Source organism: Peromyscus maniculatus, chromosome 8, assembly GCF_049852395.1.
Source record: "Peromyscus maniculatus bairdii isolate BWxNUB_F1_BW_parent chromosome 8, HU_Pman_BW_mat_3.1, whole genome shotgun sequence".
Lineage (NCBI taxonomy): Eukaryota > Metazoa > Chordata > Mammalia > Rodentia > Cricetidae > Peromyscus > Peromyscus maniculatus.
In genome coordinates this window covers 886,390-906,755 of record NC_134859.1, presented here as the reverse complement: position 1 = coordinate 906,755, position 20,366 = coordinate 886,390, and the positions used below count along the sequence as shown (strand labels likewise).

Below are 20,366 nucleotides of genomic sequence, written 5' to 3'. Positions count from 1 at the left end.
CTCGGCTATAAATCCCTCTATCTAATATTTCCTGCTGATTGCACTCAAGAAAACTCTGGGGAACTGTGGGGGTGGTGGGTAAACGCCCCACACAGCAGAAAGCCCCCATTGCCATGGGGCACATGCCCAGGACCTGAGTGAATGGCTGAGATGGCAGATGGTGCCAGCCCTGTGCACATAGTGCCTTCCTATGTAGAACATACCTCTAATAAAGTTTAACTTACACAGGAGGCACCGTAACAAGCTAGTAACAGTGATCAGTAGTCAGGCAGCCAGCATGGTGGTGCACACCTGCCATTTCAGCACTTGGAGGCTGAGGCAGGAGAACTGTGAGTTCTAGGCCAGTCTGGGATACACAGTGAGGCCTTGTCTCAAAAAAACAAAAACAAACACAAAAAACCTTCTAATAATAAAGTAACAATGACAGTAACAATGAATGACATAATTATAACTATATTATAATAAAAGTCACACAAAAGTGGCCTTTCTCAAACCCCCTCCCTGTGTTGTCCCTTACTTTTAGACCACAGCTGACTGCCATGTGCAACCATAGATAAGAAGATATCTGCATTACCAAAGTCGAAGTGGAACCTGCTCTCCTATCTCTCAAGCTATCATCACTGGGACAAGTGACAAGTACCTGTATTATCAGGCATGGATGCCTGGTCTGTATTCCGTTCCTTCTTGAAAACAATGTTTCCGAGCTGAAGGACGGATGATACCACCTTCAAGATGGCTGAAGTAGAGAGAGAAGAGTAGATTAGACAGTAGCAACACAAAGTATTCTGAGAGTTGGCATCATCACTGGACACCCAGAGTCAAACAGTGTCATCCCTCTGTAGACCAAGTTCTGACTTATTGCATCTTCACAAGAGTCAAATTGGCTTGCAGGGGAAGATGCCTGGATGTAGGAGCTGATATTGCCAGGAAGTTGCTGTAAACCTCTTATCACATGGGATTTCTCTATGCTGCTGGGACTTACAAGTTCTAGCCATGGATCAAATATAGTTCACTGACTATTATGGATGAATGGATGGAGTGGGATGCCACTATTTGGGGTTATAACAGATATCCCCTCTACACTTTGGCCACAAACCTAAGGCTATAAGAGCTGGAACACAACTGGCATTGCTGTCAAGACAACTACAGCCTATATAGGAACCACAGTGTTGAACAATAGAAGACCAGAAACCAGCTTTTAGAGAAATTCTTGAGTCCCTAGAACCTACTGAACCTGTAACCAACACGTCCGAGTTTTCCAGTGTAAGTTACTATAATTTGATTCTAGACCATCCTCCATGAGCTTCTTGTCCTAGCTCTTGGCCCCCAGCTAATGTGCTATTTTGAAAGCCAAGAGGCAGGGCCTAGCCTGTGGAAGTAGGCTGATGGGGCAGTTCCTTCTCATCCTGCCTGCTGTGGTTTAAGGAGCTCTGTCACACCTTCTCACTGCCATGATCTTAACAGTTCCACCATGTCTTCCCTCCATGATAGGTGGAGACCCTCTGAGACCATGAGCCAAGATAAATCCCCCTGTCTGAAGTTGTCTAGTTTTGTGTCAGCAGTGAAGCAGAAGTAACCAACACAGTGAATCACTTTTTTTGCTTATATCAATTTGGGTCAATTGCAACCAAAAAAGTTTTACTTCAGCCACTTGCCTAATAAACCATGTGTGGCAAGATTCACTTTTCTTCTCTTTATTTTCCTTCTTTCCCTCTCTCCCTCCGTTCAGGAGGTAGGGAACTCAGAGAGTAGCCATCCACCCTGATCAGATGAGGGCCCAAATCCCTCAGCACCACAGACACAAATCCAGTCTGCTAGGCCAAGATATGAAACTCACCTAGCTGTTCCTCTTCATTGAAGCCCATGATGGACATGGCCTCCAGTGTCTCCTGGAACATCTCATCATCTTGTGCAGCTGGGATGGGCACAAAGCCATTGGATAAAAATGTATAGCTGTTGAAGCTCTCCAAAAGCAGGTCATCTAAAAGAAAGGAGGAGAGTGAAGTGAGTAAGGAGACATGCTTCTACATTTAGTATGACACAGGGTCCCAGCAACAGTCTGGGCCATCACTATTTCTCTCGCTTTCTCAAGGTGTGGGCAGTTAAAACCCATCCTATATGTCATCATGTACAGTTCCCAGCAGTCAGTGCTGGTCTCACATGGTGGTGCAGGTTGTATACTATGCCAATTTCACCTGTGTGTTATGTTTATATCAAAAATCACACATGCACATACATTTTAAAAATAAATTACTACATAAAGGAATAGAGAGTAAACTAAGACAATAACAGATTAACATATTCTAAAGAGTATATTATGTACTGCTCAAGCTATTTCAGGACATCAAATTTAGGTCTTATATGCTGAATATATGCTCTTACTCCTATTTTTTCTTTTTCTCTTTTCTTTTTTCTTTTCTTTTCTTTTCTTTTCTTTTCTTCTTCTTCTTCTTCTTCTTCTTCTTCTTCTTCTTCTTCTTCTTCTTCTTCTTCTTCTTCCTCTTTTTTGGTTTTTCAAGACAGAGTTTCTCTGTGTAGCCCTGGCTGTCCTGGAACTCACTCTGTAGACCAGGCTGGCCTCGAACTCAGAGATTCACCTGCCTCTGTCTCCAGAGTGTTGGGATTAAAGGTGTGCCTCACCACTGCCCAGCTCCCTTCTCCTTTTTCTTCCAACTATTTCTAATTGAATCAATAGACAAACCTTTTATCAAAGGTTAACAAATCTGGCCCACTGGTTGCCTTTGTAAATAAAGTTTTATTGAAACAGGACTGCCTCCATTTCTTTGTGAGCTCTCCCACTGTAATAGTAAGCAGCTGTAACAGAAACACTATGGTCCTCAAAGCTTAGGATATTTATTGTCCGGCCCTTTAGTGAACCTATTTGCCAATCCCTTGTTTATATTATTACATCTAATAAAATGTGCTTGTTTGTGCTGGGCTTGCTGGTACATGCCTGTCTGTACAAGGCTATAGGCCCAGTATTCTGAAGGCCAAGGCAGGGAATCTTAAGTTCAAGGTCAATCTGGTCTACAGAATGAGATTGTTGGGAGTGAGCACCCTCTGAATCAAGCTACCTAGTACATAGGCCAGGGAAGACTAAGACAGAGGAGCTCTTACCCTGCTGGTGAAGGCTTTCCAGGGGTGGCCTGTGGGCAGAGCACCCACACCCCTATGCATGACCCCTTACCTTCCTTACAGAGGTAAGGAAGCCTAGTAAAATCATTGTTTCTGCAGAGTGAACTTTAGTGGTGAACTTTTGTGCCACTGTTTGTAGCTGGGAGGTTAGGAGAAGGGACAGATGTTACTGTGTGTCCCTGGGAAGAAAATTTAGCAACAGTGTCTCAAGAAAAGAAAGCTGTTCTGTAAAAAGTCATATTCTCTCTCTCTCCTCTTTCTCTGGATGTATACAATGCACACGTGTTCTTTTGTGTATGGAAGTGTGAGTGTGCGCATGTGTTATGAGTATGAGTGTGCATGTAGAGGCCTGATGTTGACATCAAGTCTTTCTCAATCACCTTCCCCCCCCCCCGCCCCCACCTTATTGTTTGAGGCAGGTAGGCTCTCTGACTGAGCCCAGAGATCACACATTCAGCTAGACTAGCTAGTCTGGGGATTCTGTGACCACCCTGTGAGTGCTGGGATTACAGGTAAGCTGCTACACACTCCCAGCCTTTACATGGGTTCAGCAGATCTAGAACTCAGGTCTTCATGTATGTAAAGCAGCTATACTCAGCTGCTCTATTTCCTTTGTGCTGTTCGTTTTTCATCTCCTGTCCATTTTCAGCCTTTCTTTGCTTCTTTCTTTGTTTCTTTGTTTCTTCCTTCCTTCCTCCCTCCCTCCCTCCCTCCCTTTCTCTTTCTCTCTCTCTCTCTCCTCATTGATTGTTACCCTTCTAACACATCTGTTCCTTGCCAAGACAATTAGAGATACTTGGAGTAACATCAGGGAGATGCTCTCTTTTTAAGCCAAGGTCTTTTATGGGTCAGGTCACCTTGAAGCCACTTGATGAACCCAAAGTTGACACACTCAAGGCCAAGGTAACTCAAGTTTCTGGCTTCAGAGAAACATGGGACTAGTCACAAGGACTTGGGTCTTTGCCAACACCATTATCCATGGTTTAGAGAGATTCACAGGCATTTCAATCTCTCACCCAGCTCTGTCATTAAGAATAAAGATAAGGCTGGGTGTGGTAGTGTTTGCCTATAATCTCAGTGCTTCAGAGGCAAAGGCAGGGGATTGCTATGAGTTTCAGACTAGCCTGGAATACTTAGTGAGATACCAACTCAAAGAAAGCAAAACAAACAAACAAAAATGCAATTGGCCCTAGACTCTCCCCTATTTCCTGGCTCAGCTGCCCCTGGCTCAGCTGTGGAAAAGCTTGCTGCAGAGCATGGAGCAAAATGCAGCTGGGAATCCAGAGGGATGAAAGGTAAACAGCTTCAGCAAGGGGCTCCCACTGTGAACTGCACCTCACCTATTTGCTGGTGTAGATCCACTCAGCATCCAGTCCATCTCACACCAGGTGCTCCAGAAGACCATGCTTCAAGAACAATGAAACAAGGGGCCATGCAGCTAGTGCGGGGTGATGCAAAATGCCCCATCTTGGCTGGGCTGATCACATTCCTTTCAGAGCTTCCCTTCCTTTCTCCTTTCATTTACTTTTCTCTCCTTCTATCTTCCTTTCCCTCCTCTCTTTCTCTTCCCCTTCCTCTCTCCCTCTCTCCTTCAGGGTTCCATTACGTAGCCCATGCTGCCCTTGACCTTGCTATCTTGCTTCCACCTCCCAGTACTGAAATGACAGGTGTGCTTCACACCCCAGTCCTTTTGCTAATCTTAACCAAAATAACTGAGGGGAGAAGCAGATGGAAACCAAGTCTGTCAGTTTTCTAACTTAGTCTTAACCCTAGCATACAATGTGGATCCCACTATCCACCCATACTCACCAGTGTATCCCTTTTCTGGCTGTAATTTTGATGTTCCTTTAAGAATTTGATTCCTCAACTCTGAGGCTTCTGTGACACCCTACCCCCACCCGCGGCCCCATCCTCCCCGACCCCACCCCCTACCTCCCACCCCCGCAGAAAAAGAAAAGAAACAGTCTAGACAGGAAGCCACTGAAGAGAGTCCTTAAAAACTGTGATAGAAAGTTTAAAGTGTAGCTCTTCACAGTTGATGGGGGTGGGGAAGGACTCAGTGTTCTTTAAGGGGCTGGCCATGGGGAGTTTGACCATGCTCCATTGAGTACATATATGGGCAACATAAATTAAACTTAGGGTATTTTCTTTGTTTTTCTTCTTTTTGGGGGAGGGGCAGGGCACAAGAATGGGGAGGTGGACCTGTGAGGACTGGGAAGAAAGTATGTTTGGGGTGCATTGTGTGAAATTCCCAAATAATCAAAAATATTATGTTGGAAAAAATTTTGATTCCTGCATGGCTTATTTCTCACCTGAAATACATGAAAAAATTAATTTATAGTAGAAGTTGGCAAATTTCAGTATGCTTCTTGTTCTTATAAATATAGTTTTGTTGAAACATATTCATTCTTCTGGGTTATGCATTACTGTGGCTGTTTCTGCACAATGGCAAAGTTAAGCAGAATCTATGTGTCCTGTAGAGCAGTAGACAGTGGCTATTTGTCCTTTTAAAGAAAGTCTGTTTAGCTGGGATGTAGCTCTACTTACAGGACTTGTCTGGTGTGTATAAAGCCTGGGGCTTCATTCCCAGAGTCAAAAGAAAGACTGGAGGGAGGGGGGAGTGGAGGAGGTTGTGCATGTGTGTAATCAAAACACTTGGGAGATAGAGCAGGAATCAAGGTCAGCCTTGGCTATGTAATGAGTTTGAGGCTACCCTGGGCCACATGAGACCCTGTCTCAAAACAGAACAACAAGATCTGTGTAAAAGTCTTGAATTCACTGCCCCTCCAAATTTCTTCTAAACTCAAAGGCTAGGCTTTGGGGCCCATGTCTAGCACTTGAGAAGTTGAGGCAGAAGGATAACAAATTCAAGATTAAATTGAATTTAGTCAGTTTAGCAATTTCTGGGCCACCCAGACTACAAAGTAAGAACTGATCTCAAAACCAAAACCTAAGCCAACTAAACATAATTGAAAGGTTTTGTTTGTTTGTTTTGGGTTTTTTATTTTTTTGGTTTTGGCAGGGTCTCATAGTTGGCCTGGAACTCACTATGTAGACCAGATTGGCTTCAAACCCATAAAGATCTCCTGGCCTCTGCTTCTTGAGTGTTGGGATTAAAGCAATGTGCCATCCTACCAGACACCTGGCAAGTTTTCTAGATGAGCACCTAAGTCATTGTCATCTGCTTCCTTTAAAGTCACAGATTGTAACTGGATCTGAACAGTTAATGCTCTAATAATGTGTGACTGATAGCGATCTACCACATCACATAGTTGATGAGGATATCTAAATAAAGGCCACACTCATGCACCAGAGGAGGTAAGGGACTGCATACCTGCCACTCCAGCATCAGATATTTCCCAGTTCCTGACCCTGAACCCATCACAGGGCAGACACTCACTTTTCATCTTTTCTTTGGCTCCAGCGATCAGATAGTAAAAGATGTGGAATGTCCTCTCATCCCTGGCCTGGCGAATTGCCCGAGACTTTTCCAAAAGATCTGGTTGGGGAGGAGTTAAGGACTCTTGGGCCAGATCAGGGATTCTGCTCACAGCTTGGGGATTCAGCTTCCAAAAACCTAACTACTAACCCACCCTGTCAAGCCAGCTGCTGCAGGTGTCCCCAGGACCTGAAAGGCTCCCTGGAAAGTTTTAAGACCTAAGAGCTGGCAGAGTTGGCCACTATTTCTGATTCATGAGCCTGTGTAGGACAGCTGATCTCAGATGTCTTTAAGGACACAGGGTTTGGCCTTGGGCAAGGCTCATCAAAGAGGTGATGAAGGCCACGTGACCCTAGCTCTATCCCAGCACATGCTATAAACATGATGCAAATTAATTCTATTCTAATTCTATTCTCCAGACATCATCTCTGTCTCACCCACAAAGCCCAGAGAGTTGAGAGATCAGTCAAGAATCCAACACAGGTCTTGAGGGTTTACATGTAACCCTACTCCACAATACCTCCTGTTAAACACAAGAAGGGTTGTTCCAGAAGAAACTCCAGAGTCTGCAGAGAGGAAGGGGATTCTGTATTTTTCCTGGGCTCCCTTACCCCCAAGAGGCCCCAGCTCAGCAAAGGATACATGTTTCGATGTTGGCGCCCACGATGTAACCAGTGACATCAAAGTTGATGCGAATGAACTTGCCCTGGAGAGGAGAGGAGAACAAGCTGATGGAGTGGCCAGGCTCAGTACAGACTCCACACCACAGGCAGGCAGGGGTGTCAGAGCGCCAGTGGGAGAAGGAGAGACTCTCAAAAACTCTCAGAGCTTCACAGTCCTGTTGGGCCACAGCAAGCAGCAACCCCGGGCCTATCAAACCCATGCAGGGAACATCATTTGTTCATGAAACAACTAAGTCCTTCATGGCTGACCCAAGGGGGTAGGGAAACTGAGGCTGACATAGGTTAAGTGGCCTGGCATGACATTGCTCTTCAGAGGTGGCTGTCAGTCACAGGCTCTTCTACACCAAGTAGGCTAGGCTGAAATGCTTTTTGTGCATGTGTGATTGTGTGTGTGTGTGTGTGTGTGTGTGTGTGTGTGTGTGTGTGTGTCTGTGTCTGTGTCTGTGTGTCTGTGTGTGTATCTGTGTGTGTGTGGTGAGGGGGGGACTGGATGCACACACCAGGGGAAAATGTCAAGTTTCTCAGGCACTGTCTATCTTGTTTGCTCAGATAGAGTCTCTTATAGATAGAGGCTGGAACTCTCCAAGTAGTCTAGGCTGGCTAGTCAGCCAGCCCTAGGGATTCTCTGCTTCCCCATTGTTGGGACTACAAGCATATGCTACCATGTCTTGCTTTTTATTGTGGGTTCTGGTCCTTGTATTTGTAGGGCAAGCACTTACTGAGCTATCTGAGTTCCTGCTAATGCTGTGAATGGAAACCCTGGCCTCATAGATGCTAATCCAGAGCTCACCCAGAGTAACTCCTCCACGCTCCATACCTGAATTATGAACAAGTCAGGGTCTTGCTAGGTAGCCCAGGTTGGCCTTGAATTAATAAGCCTTCTGTCTCAGCCTCCTGAGCGCTGGAATTACAGACATGCACCACTATACCTGGCTGTGACTGGCCTCGTTTCTCCTTCATATTAGAGGGAGGGCATCAAGATAGTTTGTATGACTCTGAGATGTGCAATAAGAGTGTTACTTCGCATTGAATGAGATGGAAATGGTCCTGGGCAACATAGCGAGGCCCAGAGGGAGCTCAGGGTGGGCAGGGAAACATCTCCAAGGACATTTAATTTCTATGATTAATTTTGTTCTCATTTATGTGTATATGTGTGTACCTATGTGTGAATGTCTATGGGTGCCCAGGGGAGCTTGAAGATCCCCTGGAGCTAGAGTACCCTTGAGCAAGGAAGGAGACAGCCTTGGGACTTGGGAAAGGGTACATAGGGACAGTGACACCTCTCACATCACTGACTGCTGGTCCACAAAGCAGATCCCCTTCCTGTGTCTGGAGCCAGACCAAGGTTATTCACTGTGATTCTTAGTGCCTAGTCAGTGCCAGGTATATATTACATGCTTAATAAAAACTCAACAAATGAAAAGAGGGCATGGTCTATATAAAAGTCCACCAGAATGATTGTATGCAGTAAGTGCTTAGTCGGTATTTGGTAGAGGACAGATGTATGTGTTATAGAGTAGGTGCTCAGTTATGCTTTGTTGAATGAATGAATGAGTATTGCATGTGTCTAATATGTAGCAGGTGCTCAGTAAATGTTAGTTAGATAAACCACAAATGTTAATGCCTAACTGAGAATGGATGCTCAATGACTGTTGAATGAATGAATGAGGACAGGAGCCCTTGGGACAAATGTGGACTGGGAACAAATGTGGTTGTCCTCTATTGCCTCTAGTCCTTTAGTCCCAGAGGGCCCTTATACTCTTCTAGTATGTGTTCTTGGGTGATATGTGACATTAGGGTGCCCATATCAGTTCCAGAAAAGCCCATATAGCTCTGTTACTTACAAAGCGAGAAGAGTTGTCATTCTTGACAGTTTTTGCATTGCCGAAAGCCTCCAGGATTGGGTTCGCCTGTAGAAGCTGCTTTTCCAGCTCCCCCTAAAATTCATTCACATCTAGTTATGGGGGAACACAACCTAGGACCTGACATAAAGCTCTGCCCTTTGGTCACAGGCTCTGTCCTGTTTTTGGCTCCTCCTAGGCCCCAAATGTCCCATTCAGATGTACAGGATCTGTTCACAAGAGCTTTCTGACAGAGAAGATATCTGCTCCCTAAAAAGACTGCTTCCCAGAGACAAAGGTCATTATATCATACAATGCTGGGATGCTTACAACCCCATTAATAGCACCCCTAGGAGTGTGCAATGTACAACCTGCCTGCTGTCCTTGGTGATATCACAGTTCAGGTTTGCCTTCTTCAAGCTAAGCTACTACAACTTTCTCGACAGCTTAAGTGCAAATTTTAAAAGTTGCAGCATTTCACCTGGCAGGCCTGGACTTCTGATGTTTCCTATGGAAGATACTTTGGGAGGCTCCAAACCCACCAGAAATCCTTTTCAGCAGCTGCAGAATGAAGCCTTGAAGCTGCACGAACTCTGTCTAGCAGATTAAATGCAGCTGAGACTGCGTGCAGCCCCCCAGGCCCCTCTGCAGGGCTCCTGTGTGCGAATGCAGTCATGAGATTAATGGAGGTAAGGAAAGGGCCAACAAAGTAAGCCATGCCGGGAAAGCAAAGAGATGTCAAACCACAGAAGGCAGTGGCTACTGCTGCTGCCTGGCTATCCCCCTAGAATGCAGCCTGCAAAATAAGATGCAGAAGGCCTTATCTTCATGGAAACCCCAGTACCAAGTGGACCTGGTCCACTAGAGAAATTGACAAGAAGAGTCATCTACTTTCCTTGGCTAGTAGGAAGAAACTTGGAGTAATTGCATCTACTTGCAGACTTGGGATCCAGTTTCCCCACAAAGCTCCCTCTTCTGCAAAGAGGTTTTTAGCAGGCGTATTGAAAGGCCTTCCAAGGAGAGCTTTGAACATAGAGACCTCATCTGATGGATATTGAGACTGTGTTCCAGAATCGTTAATTGACTTGGCAGAGGTTACATAGCCTATGTCAAATAGCATTCAACTTCTTGTCTAAGACAAAGTACTATGTGGTCCAGCATCTACCTACAACAGAGTAGGTGACATGAACATGCTGGAGGGTCTCTTCTAGGCTGGGACCCATGTGACAGCCCAGAGTCCAGTTCACATATGCAGAGGTCCATGCAGGGCTAGGTTGTGTGTTGCTCAGCTGGGGCCTTACCTAGCCACCAAAGCTAGTGCATCACAAACCCAAGATGGTTTCAAATGTCTTCGGTGAGGCAACTGGCATGCAGGAGAAGAGACACGTATGACACACACATGCACAAAGACACACAGGTGCAGGGGACCGAGCTGGGGCAGGAAGGCAGGGAAGGTAGCTTTGGCCTGGCTGGGTTTCCCACTGACCAAGCCAGGGCCACTCTGGAGCCTAATGGTCCTAAGATGCTCAACAGATGGGATGGTTCAGTGTGTTGAGAAACTGATGGCAGGCACATTGTGGGAAGGGATGAGGTTTATTTTGAACTGGGAAAATCCATCCAGGTTGGAGTGCAGCCCTGGGGATTCTGGCAGGAGCCTGTGGTCAGCTAACACGCCCCACTCTGCACTCTGGCATCACCCCCACTCCCACCCACGCACTGCACGATATTTTGGTGCCTCTACTAGTCTGGGGCCAGGAACTCAGGGGTTTGCCCTGCTCTCACATCCACTAGGGGGCCCGTGGGTGCAACAGATGCATGCAGGTCTTAATCCACTCGGTGCCTCCCGTCACACCAGGAACACTCTGTTACTCACGTAGGCAAAAGATGGGCCTTGCTGCAGTGAGACAGCACAGTATGAAACAGACGTCAGTGCTTCTGCCTTCACACCCAAGCCCACCCGACAGTGGGAGCCCTGGGTGGAGCTCCTCCTCCTCGCTGCTACTGCTACCAGCCCCAGCCCACAGGGATCAGCTCCTCCCCTTCTACTGTTCCCTAGCCTCTCCTTCCTTCTCTCCCTTATCCCTCCCTTGTTCCCTTTGTTCCTTTTGAGACACTGTATAGCTAGACTTACTTTGAACTCATGATCCCCCTGCCTCAGCTCCTGAGTGCTGGGATCACAGATTCACACCATCACAACTGCTAGGCATCTCATTTCCTAATTGCTGGCCTCAGTGGATGTCTTCCTCCCTCCCTCCCTTCCTTCCTTCCTTCCTTCCTTCCTTCCTTCCTTCCTTCCTTCCTTCCTTCCTTCCTCCCTCCCTCCCTCCCTCCCTCCCTTCCTTCCTTCCTTCCTTCCTTCCTTCCTTCCTTCCTTTCCTCCTTCCTTCTTCCCTCCCTCCCTCCCTGCCTCCCTCCCTCCCTTTTTTGACAGGGCCTCATGTATCCCAGGCTGGTGTCAAACTTACTAGATAGCTGAAAATGAACTTGAACTTCTGGTTCTCCTGCCTTTACCCAAGTGTTTGGATTACAGTGTACACTACCACATCTGGTTTATGGGATGCTGGGGATGAGCCCAAGGCTTTGTGCCTGCTAGGCAGGCACTCTATCAATTGAGCCCCAGCCACTTCTCCCCCCTCCCCCACCCTGGCACTGGCCTCTGGTTTGATGGGGGAAGAAATGTGTCTGAATAAACAGAGAGAGAGTATCCAGCCCTCATAAAGCTGGGTCATCCTAACTGTTATGTCTTGTTTTCATTACATAGAAAAAGGCTAGGCTGGGGAGAAGTGGGATTCTCTCTGTCACACAAGCTCAGGCCAGTGTTCCCTACACATAACCCTAACAGGCTATCCTATAGTTCTAGGCTTGTTTAAAGGGAAAAGTATCCCAGGACATAGCCAGCACCCACCCCAGGTCCCTGAGAGCTCCAGGCTCACTGGCCACTGTGCCAGTCTGTCACCCCTAAGAAGAGAAAGCAAGATGCAGGGTGGCAGATGCTGTCATCCGCCTGTCCCCAGCATCTATACAGAGGTACTAACTGGACCCAGGGTCCCACATGGGACAGATGAGGAATGCAAATGGAAGAGAGTAAGAAAAGCAAGGGAAGGTTCTAGAAACTCCCTCTACTTTCCTTCTAAGTCTCCCTCCTGCTGGGCCAGAGTGGGGCCTTTGTGGGGTTTTTGTTTCTTGGTTCTGTTCCTGTCAGTGTAACCACAGGTCCCTACAGGACCTCATCCTTGTGGTGTGTGGCTCACAGAAAGAGCCCCACATGTCGCTGCAGGTCCTCATCCTTGTGGTGTGTGGCTCACAGAAAGAGCCTTAGCCAATAGTGCATCAAGGACCCATGCTGAGTGACCCCAGCATCCATCTCCCCTGGGGGTGGGACATGGAGTCGTTCCAATTTGGGACTGAGTCCTACCCCCTAGGGACAGGATGTGGGCACATTTGCTGGCTCCAAGTATACTGTGGCATATAGGGACGAAGGCCAGGGAACTGGAGTTTGTGGGACAGTCCTCACAGCAGGAAATCTATTCACAGTAACTGGATTTAGTAGGGCCACTGCTAAGAAGTATTCATAGAAGACCTCAGAAGAGGAGGCTCAATCCCCAGACTGCTGGGACCAAGTAGCCATGGCAAGGGGAGGGGGTCCCCAGAGCCAGCATGCTCTACCCAGGGGGACCAACACTGGGGGCACAGATTGAGTTCTCACTCTAGTGTTCTATTCACTCAAGTCAGCTAAGACTAGGTGTAGCCTTGGTGACAGCACTTGACACTTACCGTGATGCTACTGTCTTTCTTGCCCTTGTGGGAGGACGCCACCACAGCCAGGTACTGGATTACTTTCTTCGTGTTCTCTGTCTTCCCAGCTCCAGACTCACCTCTGAAAGACATGAGTATGATGACCCTATAAGCCAGGCAGGACCCTCAGAGTGGGGAAATTGAGTCTCCTCCTGGAAGAGGCATTAGCTGGCTGTTTGTGTGTACAGGTGCACATATGTTTGGGTGAAAGTTTGTGTACATATGTATAGAGGCCAGAGGTCAACCTCAGTTACCATGCAGGTTACTCTCTGGCTGTAACTCACCAGTTAGGCTAGGCTTGCTGGCAGTGAACCCCAAGGTTCCGTCTATCTGTTGTGTCTCCCCATTGATGAGGGTACAAGCTCATCACTCTGGCTAATGTTTTTTAACATGATTCCTGAGAATCTGAGCTCAGGTCCTCAAGCTCACAGCAAACACTTTACCCACTGAGCCATCTCTTCAGCTTGAGCTTTGGTTTTTCACCAGACCAAATGAACCCAAGTAGACTCAGGCCCACAAGCCAGTGTATTCTTCTAGAAATAGTGCAAGAAAGAGCCCAGAAGAAGAGGGAAGAAGAACCTGAGTTCTGCTACAAAGGATCAAACTCTGGTCTGTTTAGCACCGTCTGCTAAGAGGCATTGTCAGCAAATTTTACTCAGAAGAGCTGGACAAGAAAGAGGCTTCCAAGGAAGAGAGAGAACCTTCCAGAAAAGCAGAGCCTAAGGCAGAGACTCTAGAGAAAAGAATGCCTTATCCCATGAGTCACTGAACAGAAGCAAGGCCCTCCTTCCTCAGCAGAATCCCTTTAATATCAGGCAGCTAGCTGATAATCTCAGACAAGTACCAAAGGGCTTCTTTGGCCGGAGTAATTTACACTAACGTGCATATAGCTGATAGCTTCCCACTGGTGGCGCACTGATGGCCTAATGAGAAGACTCATTCTGGAGCATGAGAAGCCACCATCTTGAGCCACCAGAGATCACTGCAGTGGGGCTTCTCTACCCGTGAGCTCCAGTACCACCTCTGGTTCCTCATGTCTGCTAAGAAGAAAGGATGGGGTCTCTACTCACGTTCCTTCTTCATCATCTTCCGCCCAGATTTTTTGTTTGTTTTTTTCTTTGCTCAAAAGCTCTCATTTTCTGAGCTCACTTCATATTTCACGATATAAGAGAGACTTTTTTTAAAGTCTGGAAAAAAATTCATCCATGCAAAGGTCAGCCTGGGGTTCTCTGGACTGAGCCAATGGCCCAGTTGAACATAGCTCTGCTCTTTTCCCTAAATAGAAGGAAAGAAATTAACTTTCTCAGCCAAGCATACCACAGTGACTTCACTCAGGCTGGAGAAAAGAGAAAAGAAAGAGCAACTGTTTGCTCTGAGTATCTGGCCTGGCCCCACAGAGTCCACTGTCCAGAAACAATGCTTCATGCCAGCTTCCTGTTATCCCCTGAACTGGACACAGTTTGAATGAGAACTGTTCTGCAGAGGCAGTGTCTGAACACAGTCCCTAACAGGTGGTGCTGTTTTGGGAGGGATAGGCAGGAGAGAGACATCGGCAGGTCTGTCAGGCAGAGAGGATGAATAGAAGGAGAACTCTGGGAGGAAAGAGAAGAAGTAGTCAGAGAAGGATGAGGACATCAGGGGCTAGCTATCCAGCTACACAGTCAACCACAGAGTAAGAGTAAAAGTAAGATTAAGAGAAAGGTAAAAGCCCAGAGGCAAAAGACAGACAGGATAATTTAAGAAAAAACTGGCAAGAAACAAGCCAAGCTAAGGCTGGGCATTCATAATTGAGAATAAGCCTCTGTGTGTGATTTATTTGGAACCTGGATAGCGGGCCCCCCAAAAGAGCAAAAACAAACAACAACAACTCTGGGCTTACTTGTCCCCTCACTTCAGTACCTTTAATCCTCTCAGCCATCTAATGAAGAGCTTCGTGATTATTCTCACCACCTTCTTGGGGAAACTGAGGCTTAGAGACACTGAAGTAAACTGATCTAGTTCCAGGTACTCCCATGGACAGAAAACAGAAGGAGAATGAAATTTGAACTAAGATCTAAATAATAAGACAATCCATATTCTCCATCCTCCCACTTTTTATTTTGATAAATGAGAGGGAAAGACAGAGGGACATCTCAGCCTTGGACTCTGAAACTGAAATCAGGGATCAAAGAACTAAGCCACTCAGTTGTGTACAACATAGTATAAATTACTTCAGTCGAGCTAATGTCAATATAGTGGATAAACTTCTCTTTCAACTGAAGGGGAAGGATCTTGGTCAGGAAGGGAGGGAAAGTTCTGCATTCTGAGCACAAGCCTCATGATTTGCATGTTGGCATCCTGTCCTGTTCCGCTTCCTACCATCCATGCTTTCCCATCTGTCCTTCTGTCTCTGCTCCTGACCACAGCGAGGATATCAGCAGCGACAGACTCTGGGAACCCTTCCCTCCCCTTGGTCCTCTAGGCTCAACTATTTCCAAGTGTTTCTGATAAAAATAAATTGTCTTAGATGGCCTTGCCAAAGAACACACCCAAGTCCCAGGCTCCAGGCATCTGAAGTTGGCAGGCTCTGAGTGGCTCCAGAAACATGCCTATCTCTGCTTTGGTGACCCTGGAACTCTGTGTGACAATGCTGTCCCCATCCAAGCCCCTGTCATGGTTCTGAGGAACTTGCCTCCAGCTTCCCATTCCTGGGGGGCCCCTGGCTTAGTCAGATGGAACTGGGTTTGTCATGATCTACAGCTGTGTTCACTCCCTTGGTGTGTGTGACCTGTACAGTTTCATGGGGGCACTCTCGTGGTATGTATGACCTGTACAGTTTCATGGGGGCACTCTCGTGGTATGTATGACCTGTACAGTTTCATGGGGACACTCTCGTGGTATGTATGACCTGTACAGTTTCATGGTGACACTCTCTTGGTATGTGTGACCTGCATAGTCTCATGGGGACATTCTGAGAAAATCTCTGTGCTTGATGGAAGGGTCTGAAAATCCTTAATGACTTCTCATCATGGAACTGTACATTCTCATTTGCATAAACTTAACACTATGGGGTAGTCCTGCCTCTCCAAGTTGAACATCACTAAAAGCTTATTACAGGCTGTTGTCAGCCTCAATAAGGAGCCAAATTGGCTACATACTCACAACTCCTCCTAAGTCCCACCACTAATGCAAGCTGGCTGTGTCCTCTGGTATTAGTGTCCAACTCCTACACATCCTGTGAAGCCCAGTTAGATAGCACTCATTTTGAATATTATCTGGACTCAATTTGTTCATCCCCTATAGCCTTCATTAGCTGAATGGCACAGGGGCTCCTGGAATCAGACAGCCTGAGTTCAAATACCCACTCAACCAGTCACCTGCATGGCTTTTCGTAAGTCCCTTAACCTTCTGGGCCTTTGCTTCCTTACCCACAAAATAAGTGCAAGCCAAGCATTCCATATGACCACTGTGATGGTTAATCAAGAGAACACAGCACTCAGTATGGTGACTGGCACACAATCATACCTGCTGTTTCTCCTTTACACTTGTGTGCTCTGTCTGTACCATGATCTCCACCATTGGTTCTTGTGCCAACCCATAAGCCCCACCACATTTCCCCGTCTAGGTGTGGAGTGGGCAAGCCACTTCTGTACAGGGATGCATAGCAATCATTTCAGGCTTTGTGGGTGTCCTGGTTGGTTTCTGTCAACTTGACACAAACCTAGACATATCTGGGAAGAGGACTCTTAATTGAGAAAAATATCTCCTTAATATTTGCCTTAAGTGATGACTGATGTGGGAGGTCCAGCCCATGTGTGGGTGTCATGAGGTGTGCTAATCTATGGTCTCTGCCTGCATCAGTTCCTGTCTTAGGGCCCTGCTCTGACTTTTTTGGTGATGAATTAGGATGTGGACTGTGATATAAACTAAATAACCCTCATCTCCCCTCATGCTGTTTTTGGTTGTGGTGTTTTATCATAGCAATAGAAAGCAAGTTAAGATAGTGGGCCATGGAGCCTCATCACACCTAACTTGGCATGGCCACTCTAGTGTGGGAGCAGCTCTGTAAACAAGTGGATTGCAGATATGTTTAATAAAACTCTGTTTACAAAATACAAACAAAGGTCACTGGGCCCTGGTTGGCCATGTCTATTGATTTTACAGTGTGAGCTTCTTACTTCTTCATCCCTAGACAGAGGTCCCCAGTAATGATACCTTCCTCTCTCCTTAGTCACTCTCTCTCTCTCTCTCTCTCTCTCTCTCTCTCTCTCTCTCTCTCTCTCTCTCTCTCTCACACACACACACACACACACACACACTACTCTTACATAAATAAATGTTAAAAAATAAAAGACATGAAGAATCTCTCACACCCTCCAACCACCATGACGTTCTGCCCAAGCAACTGGGTTGAATGCTATGAACCAAACCCTCTGAAATCATGAGTACAATATCAATAAATCTTTCCTGTTTCCAGTTGGTTATGCCAGATGTTATATAAAAGTAACTAATACATAAGCTGGTGAGCTAGCTCAGCAGGTAAAGGCACCTGCTATCAATCCTTCTGCCTTGTGTTTGATCCCTAGGACTCACATGGTTGGAGTCTATAAGAAAGTAGGCTGAGCAAGATATGAGGAGTGAGCCAGTAAGCAGCACCTTTCCATGGCTGCATCAGCTCCTGCCTCCAGGTTCCTGCCCTGACTTACTTCAGTGATGCTGGAAGCATCACAACACAAAGTTGTCCTCTGACCTCTACATGCACCATGACACTTGTGCACTCCCCAACATGCACAATAAATATATGAAGTGTAGTTAAAAATAGAACGATACCAGGCATCCTTAAGCATTTGAAAATACTGGTTTCCACTACATGAGCCCTGTGACAGGGCAGAACTGGGCAATTCAACTGTGAACACATCAAAGATCCCACCCTGGTGATCTTTGTCTTCAGTAAACAACAAAGGAAGAACAGCTTCACTTACGTGCACAGAATGGACTGGTCTTCGCGATCTGCAAACAGAGAAAACAGTGTGAATTAGATCAAGCCCTGAATCTAAGGGTCTGGACATGACTCAAGCTCTCACATGTTGGCAAGACTGGAGGTGGCCAAGGGCCATTTGTACTGGATGCCCAGAACACAAGGGGCCAAAGTGAACCCATGAGGACAGCCACAGTCCCTGGGGTGGTCCTTGAAAGAGGCTTGAGCCTGATCACCTAGGAGGCCACAGACCCCCAGCCACACCAGCTCTGGGGGACCCAGAGCCTCCCCTATCCTGATTAGGTTATAGACTGGGGGGGTTCAGCTTGGCCAGGTATCCTTGTGACCATAGGTCTCTGCTCTGAGGCCTAGGATAAGTGTTTTAGCTTGCTGTGTCAGCTCCATCAGCTGTGAAGTGTTGTGGTGGACGGCCCTGGGTTGTGAGCACCAGCACTCATTTCTCTCCTTGGGGGGGCAATGCAGGTTCCTTTACATCTGTCCCCATGTTACCCCTGCCATCCTAGAAAGCTATGATAGCTATTAGTATGTCAACTCAACATAAGCTAGAGCCATCTGAAAGGAGGGAACCTCAACTGAAGAAATGCCTCTATAAGATCTGGTTATAAGGCATTTTCTTAATTAATGTGAGAGGGCCCAGCCCATTCTGGGTGGTGCCATTCCTGGGCTGGTGGTCCTGGGTTCTATAAGAAAGTAGGCTGAGCAAGATATGAGGAGTGAGCCAGTAAGCAGCACCTTTCCATGGCTGCATCAGCTCTTGCCTCCAGGTTCCTGCCCTGACTTACTTCAGTGATGTGGAAGCATAAGCAAATAAATCCTTTCCTCCCACATTGTTTTGGTCATGATGTTTCATCACAGCAATAGCAACCCTAATAAGACAGAAGTCTTGGAATGGTTCCTTTTGTGCCCAGGGGAGAGTTAAGATTGTACCCAGAGCTGAGCTGACTGGATCATCTGACTTAGAGTCTTCACTTGGTTAGAGACCTCCAATGCCAGCCATATGGTTGGGTGCCCTGTTATCTGTTTTGAATGGATCATAGATAAATAGGCAGACAGATGAACAGATCAGAGGACAGAGAGGAGGACGGATAGATGGATAATGGGAGCAGGAAATCAGGAATTCAAAGCCATCCTTGGCTATGTAGTAAGTACCAGGCCAGGCCCTTGAAAGAAAGAGAGAAAGAAAGAAAGAAAGAAAGAAAGAAAGAAAGAAAGAAAGAAAGAAAGAGAGAAAGAGAGAAAGAGAGAAAGAGAGAAAGAGAGAAAGAAAGAAAGAAAGAAAGAAAGAAAGAAAGAAAGAAAGAAAGAAAGAGAAAGAAAAAGAAAGAAAGAAAGAAAGGAATAAAGGAAGGAAGGAAAGAAAAGAAAGAAAAAGAGGGGGAAGGAGGGGGAGGAGTAAGAAAGGGAGGAAAAGAGAAGAAATAATAAAGAAAGTAAGGAAGGAAGAAAGGAAGGAAGCCCATAATACTCTAATTGAGGTGAGGGCTGGAGGAACCAGTTCCCTGTGGCTAGAACCCAGGCAGCAAGAATGTCTCTATAGCCTGATGACCTGACAGGGTCTCATGTAGGCCAGGTTAGCCTCAAATTCACTATGTAGCCTAGGATGACTTTGAATGTCTGATCCCTTGTCTCTATTTCCTCAATTCTGTGATTCCAGGTCTCCAGCACTCACCATTCATGCAGCACTGGGGATGGCAGTCTCATGCACATTAGGCAGGCACTTTGCTCTCTGAGCTGTGTCCCCAGCCAGCCCTGACCGACATTATTTTAAGGAAGATCTTAAGTATTGGCAGACCATGGGCTTCTTCCATCTGACCTGAGGAGCCAGGCTTTCTCAGCAACCTGGCAAGAGCTAGGCCCTGAGCAGGAGAGATTTATAGGGTCAGAGGCTCCTAGGCCTCCCAGAAGGAGGAGCAGTCTGTGCTGTGGGCCACTGGCAGCTCTCTGGCCCAGGATGTTCCCATAGGAAACACAAGCGTGGGAAGCACTCTCTGGGCAAAAGAAGTGCTTCTTTGGGTCAGCTGTTGAACTGACCCCAGGGAGCTTGCCTGAACTTTCCATGGCTGGGGCATTCTGTTTCCTCTCTGAGCCCAGTCTTTGAGAGAGCCAGGGAGGGGATAGTAAGATGGCTCAGTGGGTAAAGGTGCCTGTGGCCAAACCTGAAGACCTAAGTAACCTTGGGGTCCACATGGTAGAAGTAGAGAACTGACTCCCACAGTTGTCCTTTGACCTCCACACATGCCTGTGCACATACACAAAATCAATAAATGTAATTCATAAATTTTTTAGAAGGCAGAACAAGACCTTCTGCCCCACCACACATCTCCTTGTCTACTCAGGTCCTTCTGTTAATCATGACTGTGAAATTCACAGGACATGAGCCAGCTCAAAACAAGTAACTTTGGGTACTTAGGATATTCATAACATCACATGAGTACCACCTCTATCTAGTTCCAGAACATTCTGTTACTCCCAAATAAAACCCTATACTCATTAGG

At 46.6% G+C, this 20,366-nt stretch overlaps 1 protein-coding gene across 5 annotated transcripts in view; it reads right to left on the bottom strand.

Moving 5' to 3' along the window:
• Window positions 1–20,366, bottom strand: part of Myh11 (myosin heavy chain 11) — a 100,246-nt gene that overhangs the window by 42,740 nt on the left and 37,140 nt on the right. For 3 of the 5 annotated variants that reach the window (XM_076577808.1, XM_006983864.4, XM_076577810.1), the window contains exons 4-11: window positions 17,855–17,882; window positions 12,873–12,975; window positions 10,972–10,992; window positions 9,102–9,194; window positions 7,217–7,280; window positions 6,536–6,634; window positions 1,838–1,981; window positions 641–736 (exon numbers count right to left, since the gene is read on the bottom strand). In XM_076577808.1, the coding sequence (XP_076433923.1) occupies window positions 641–736; window positions 1,838–1,981; window positions 6,536–6,634; window positions 7,217–7,280; window positions 9,102–9,194; window positions 10,972–10,992; window positions 12,873–12,975; window positions 17,855–17,882 (648 nt within the window). The remainder of the gene's footprint in view (window positions 1–640; window positions 737–1,837; window positions 1,982–6,535; window positions 6,635–7,216; window positions 7,281–9,101; window positions 9,195–10,971; window positions 10,993–12,872; window positions 12,976–17,854; window positions 17,883–20,366) is intronic. The other 2 variants (XM_076577809.1, XM_006983865.4) reach the window with 1 other exon arrangement.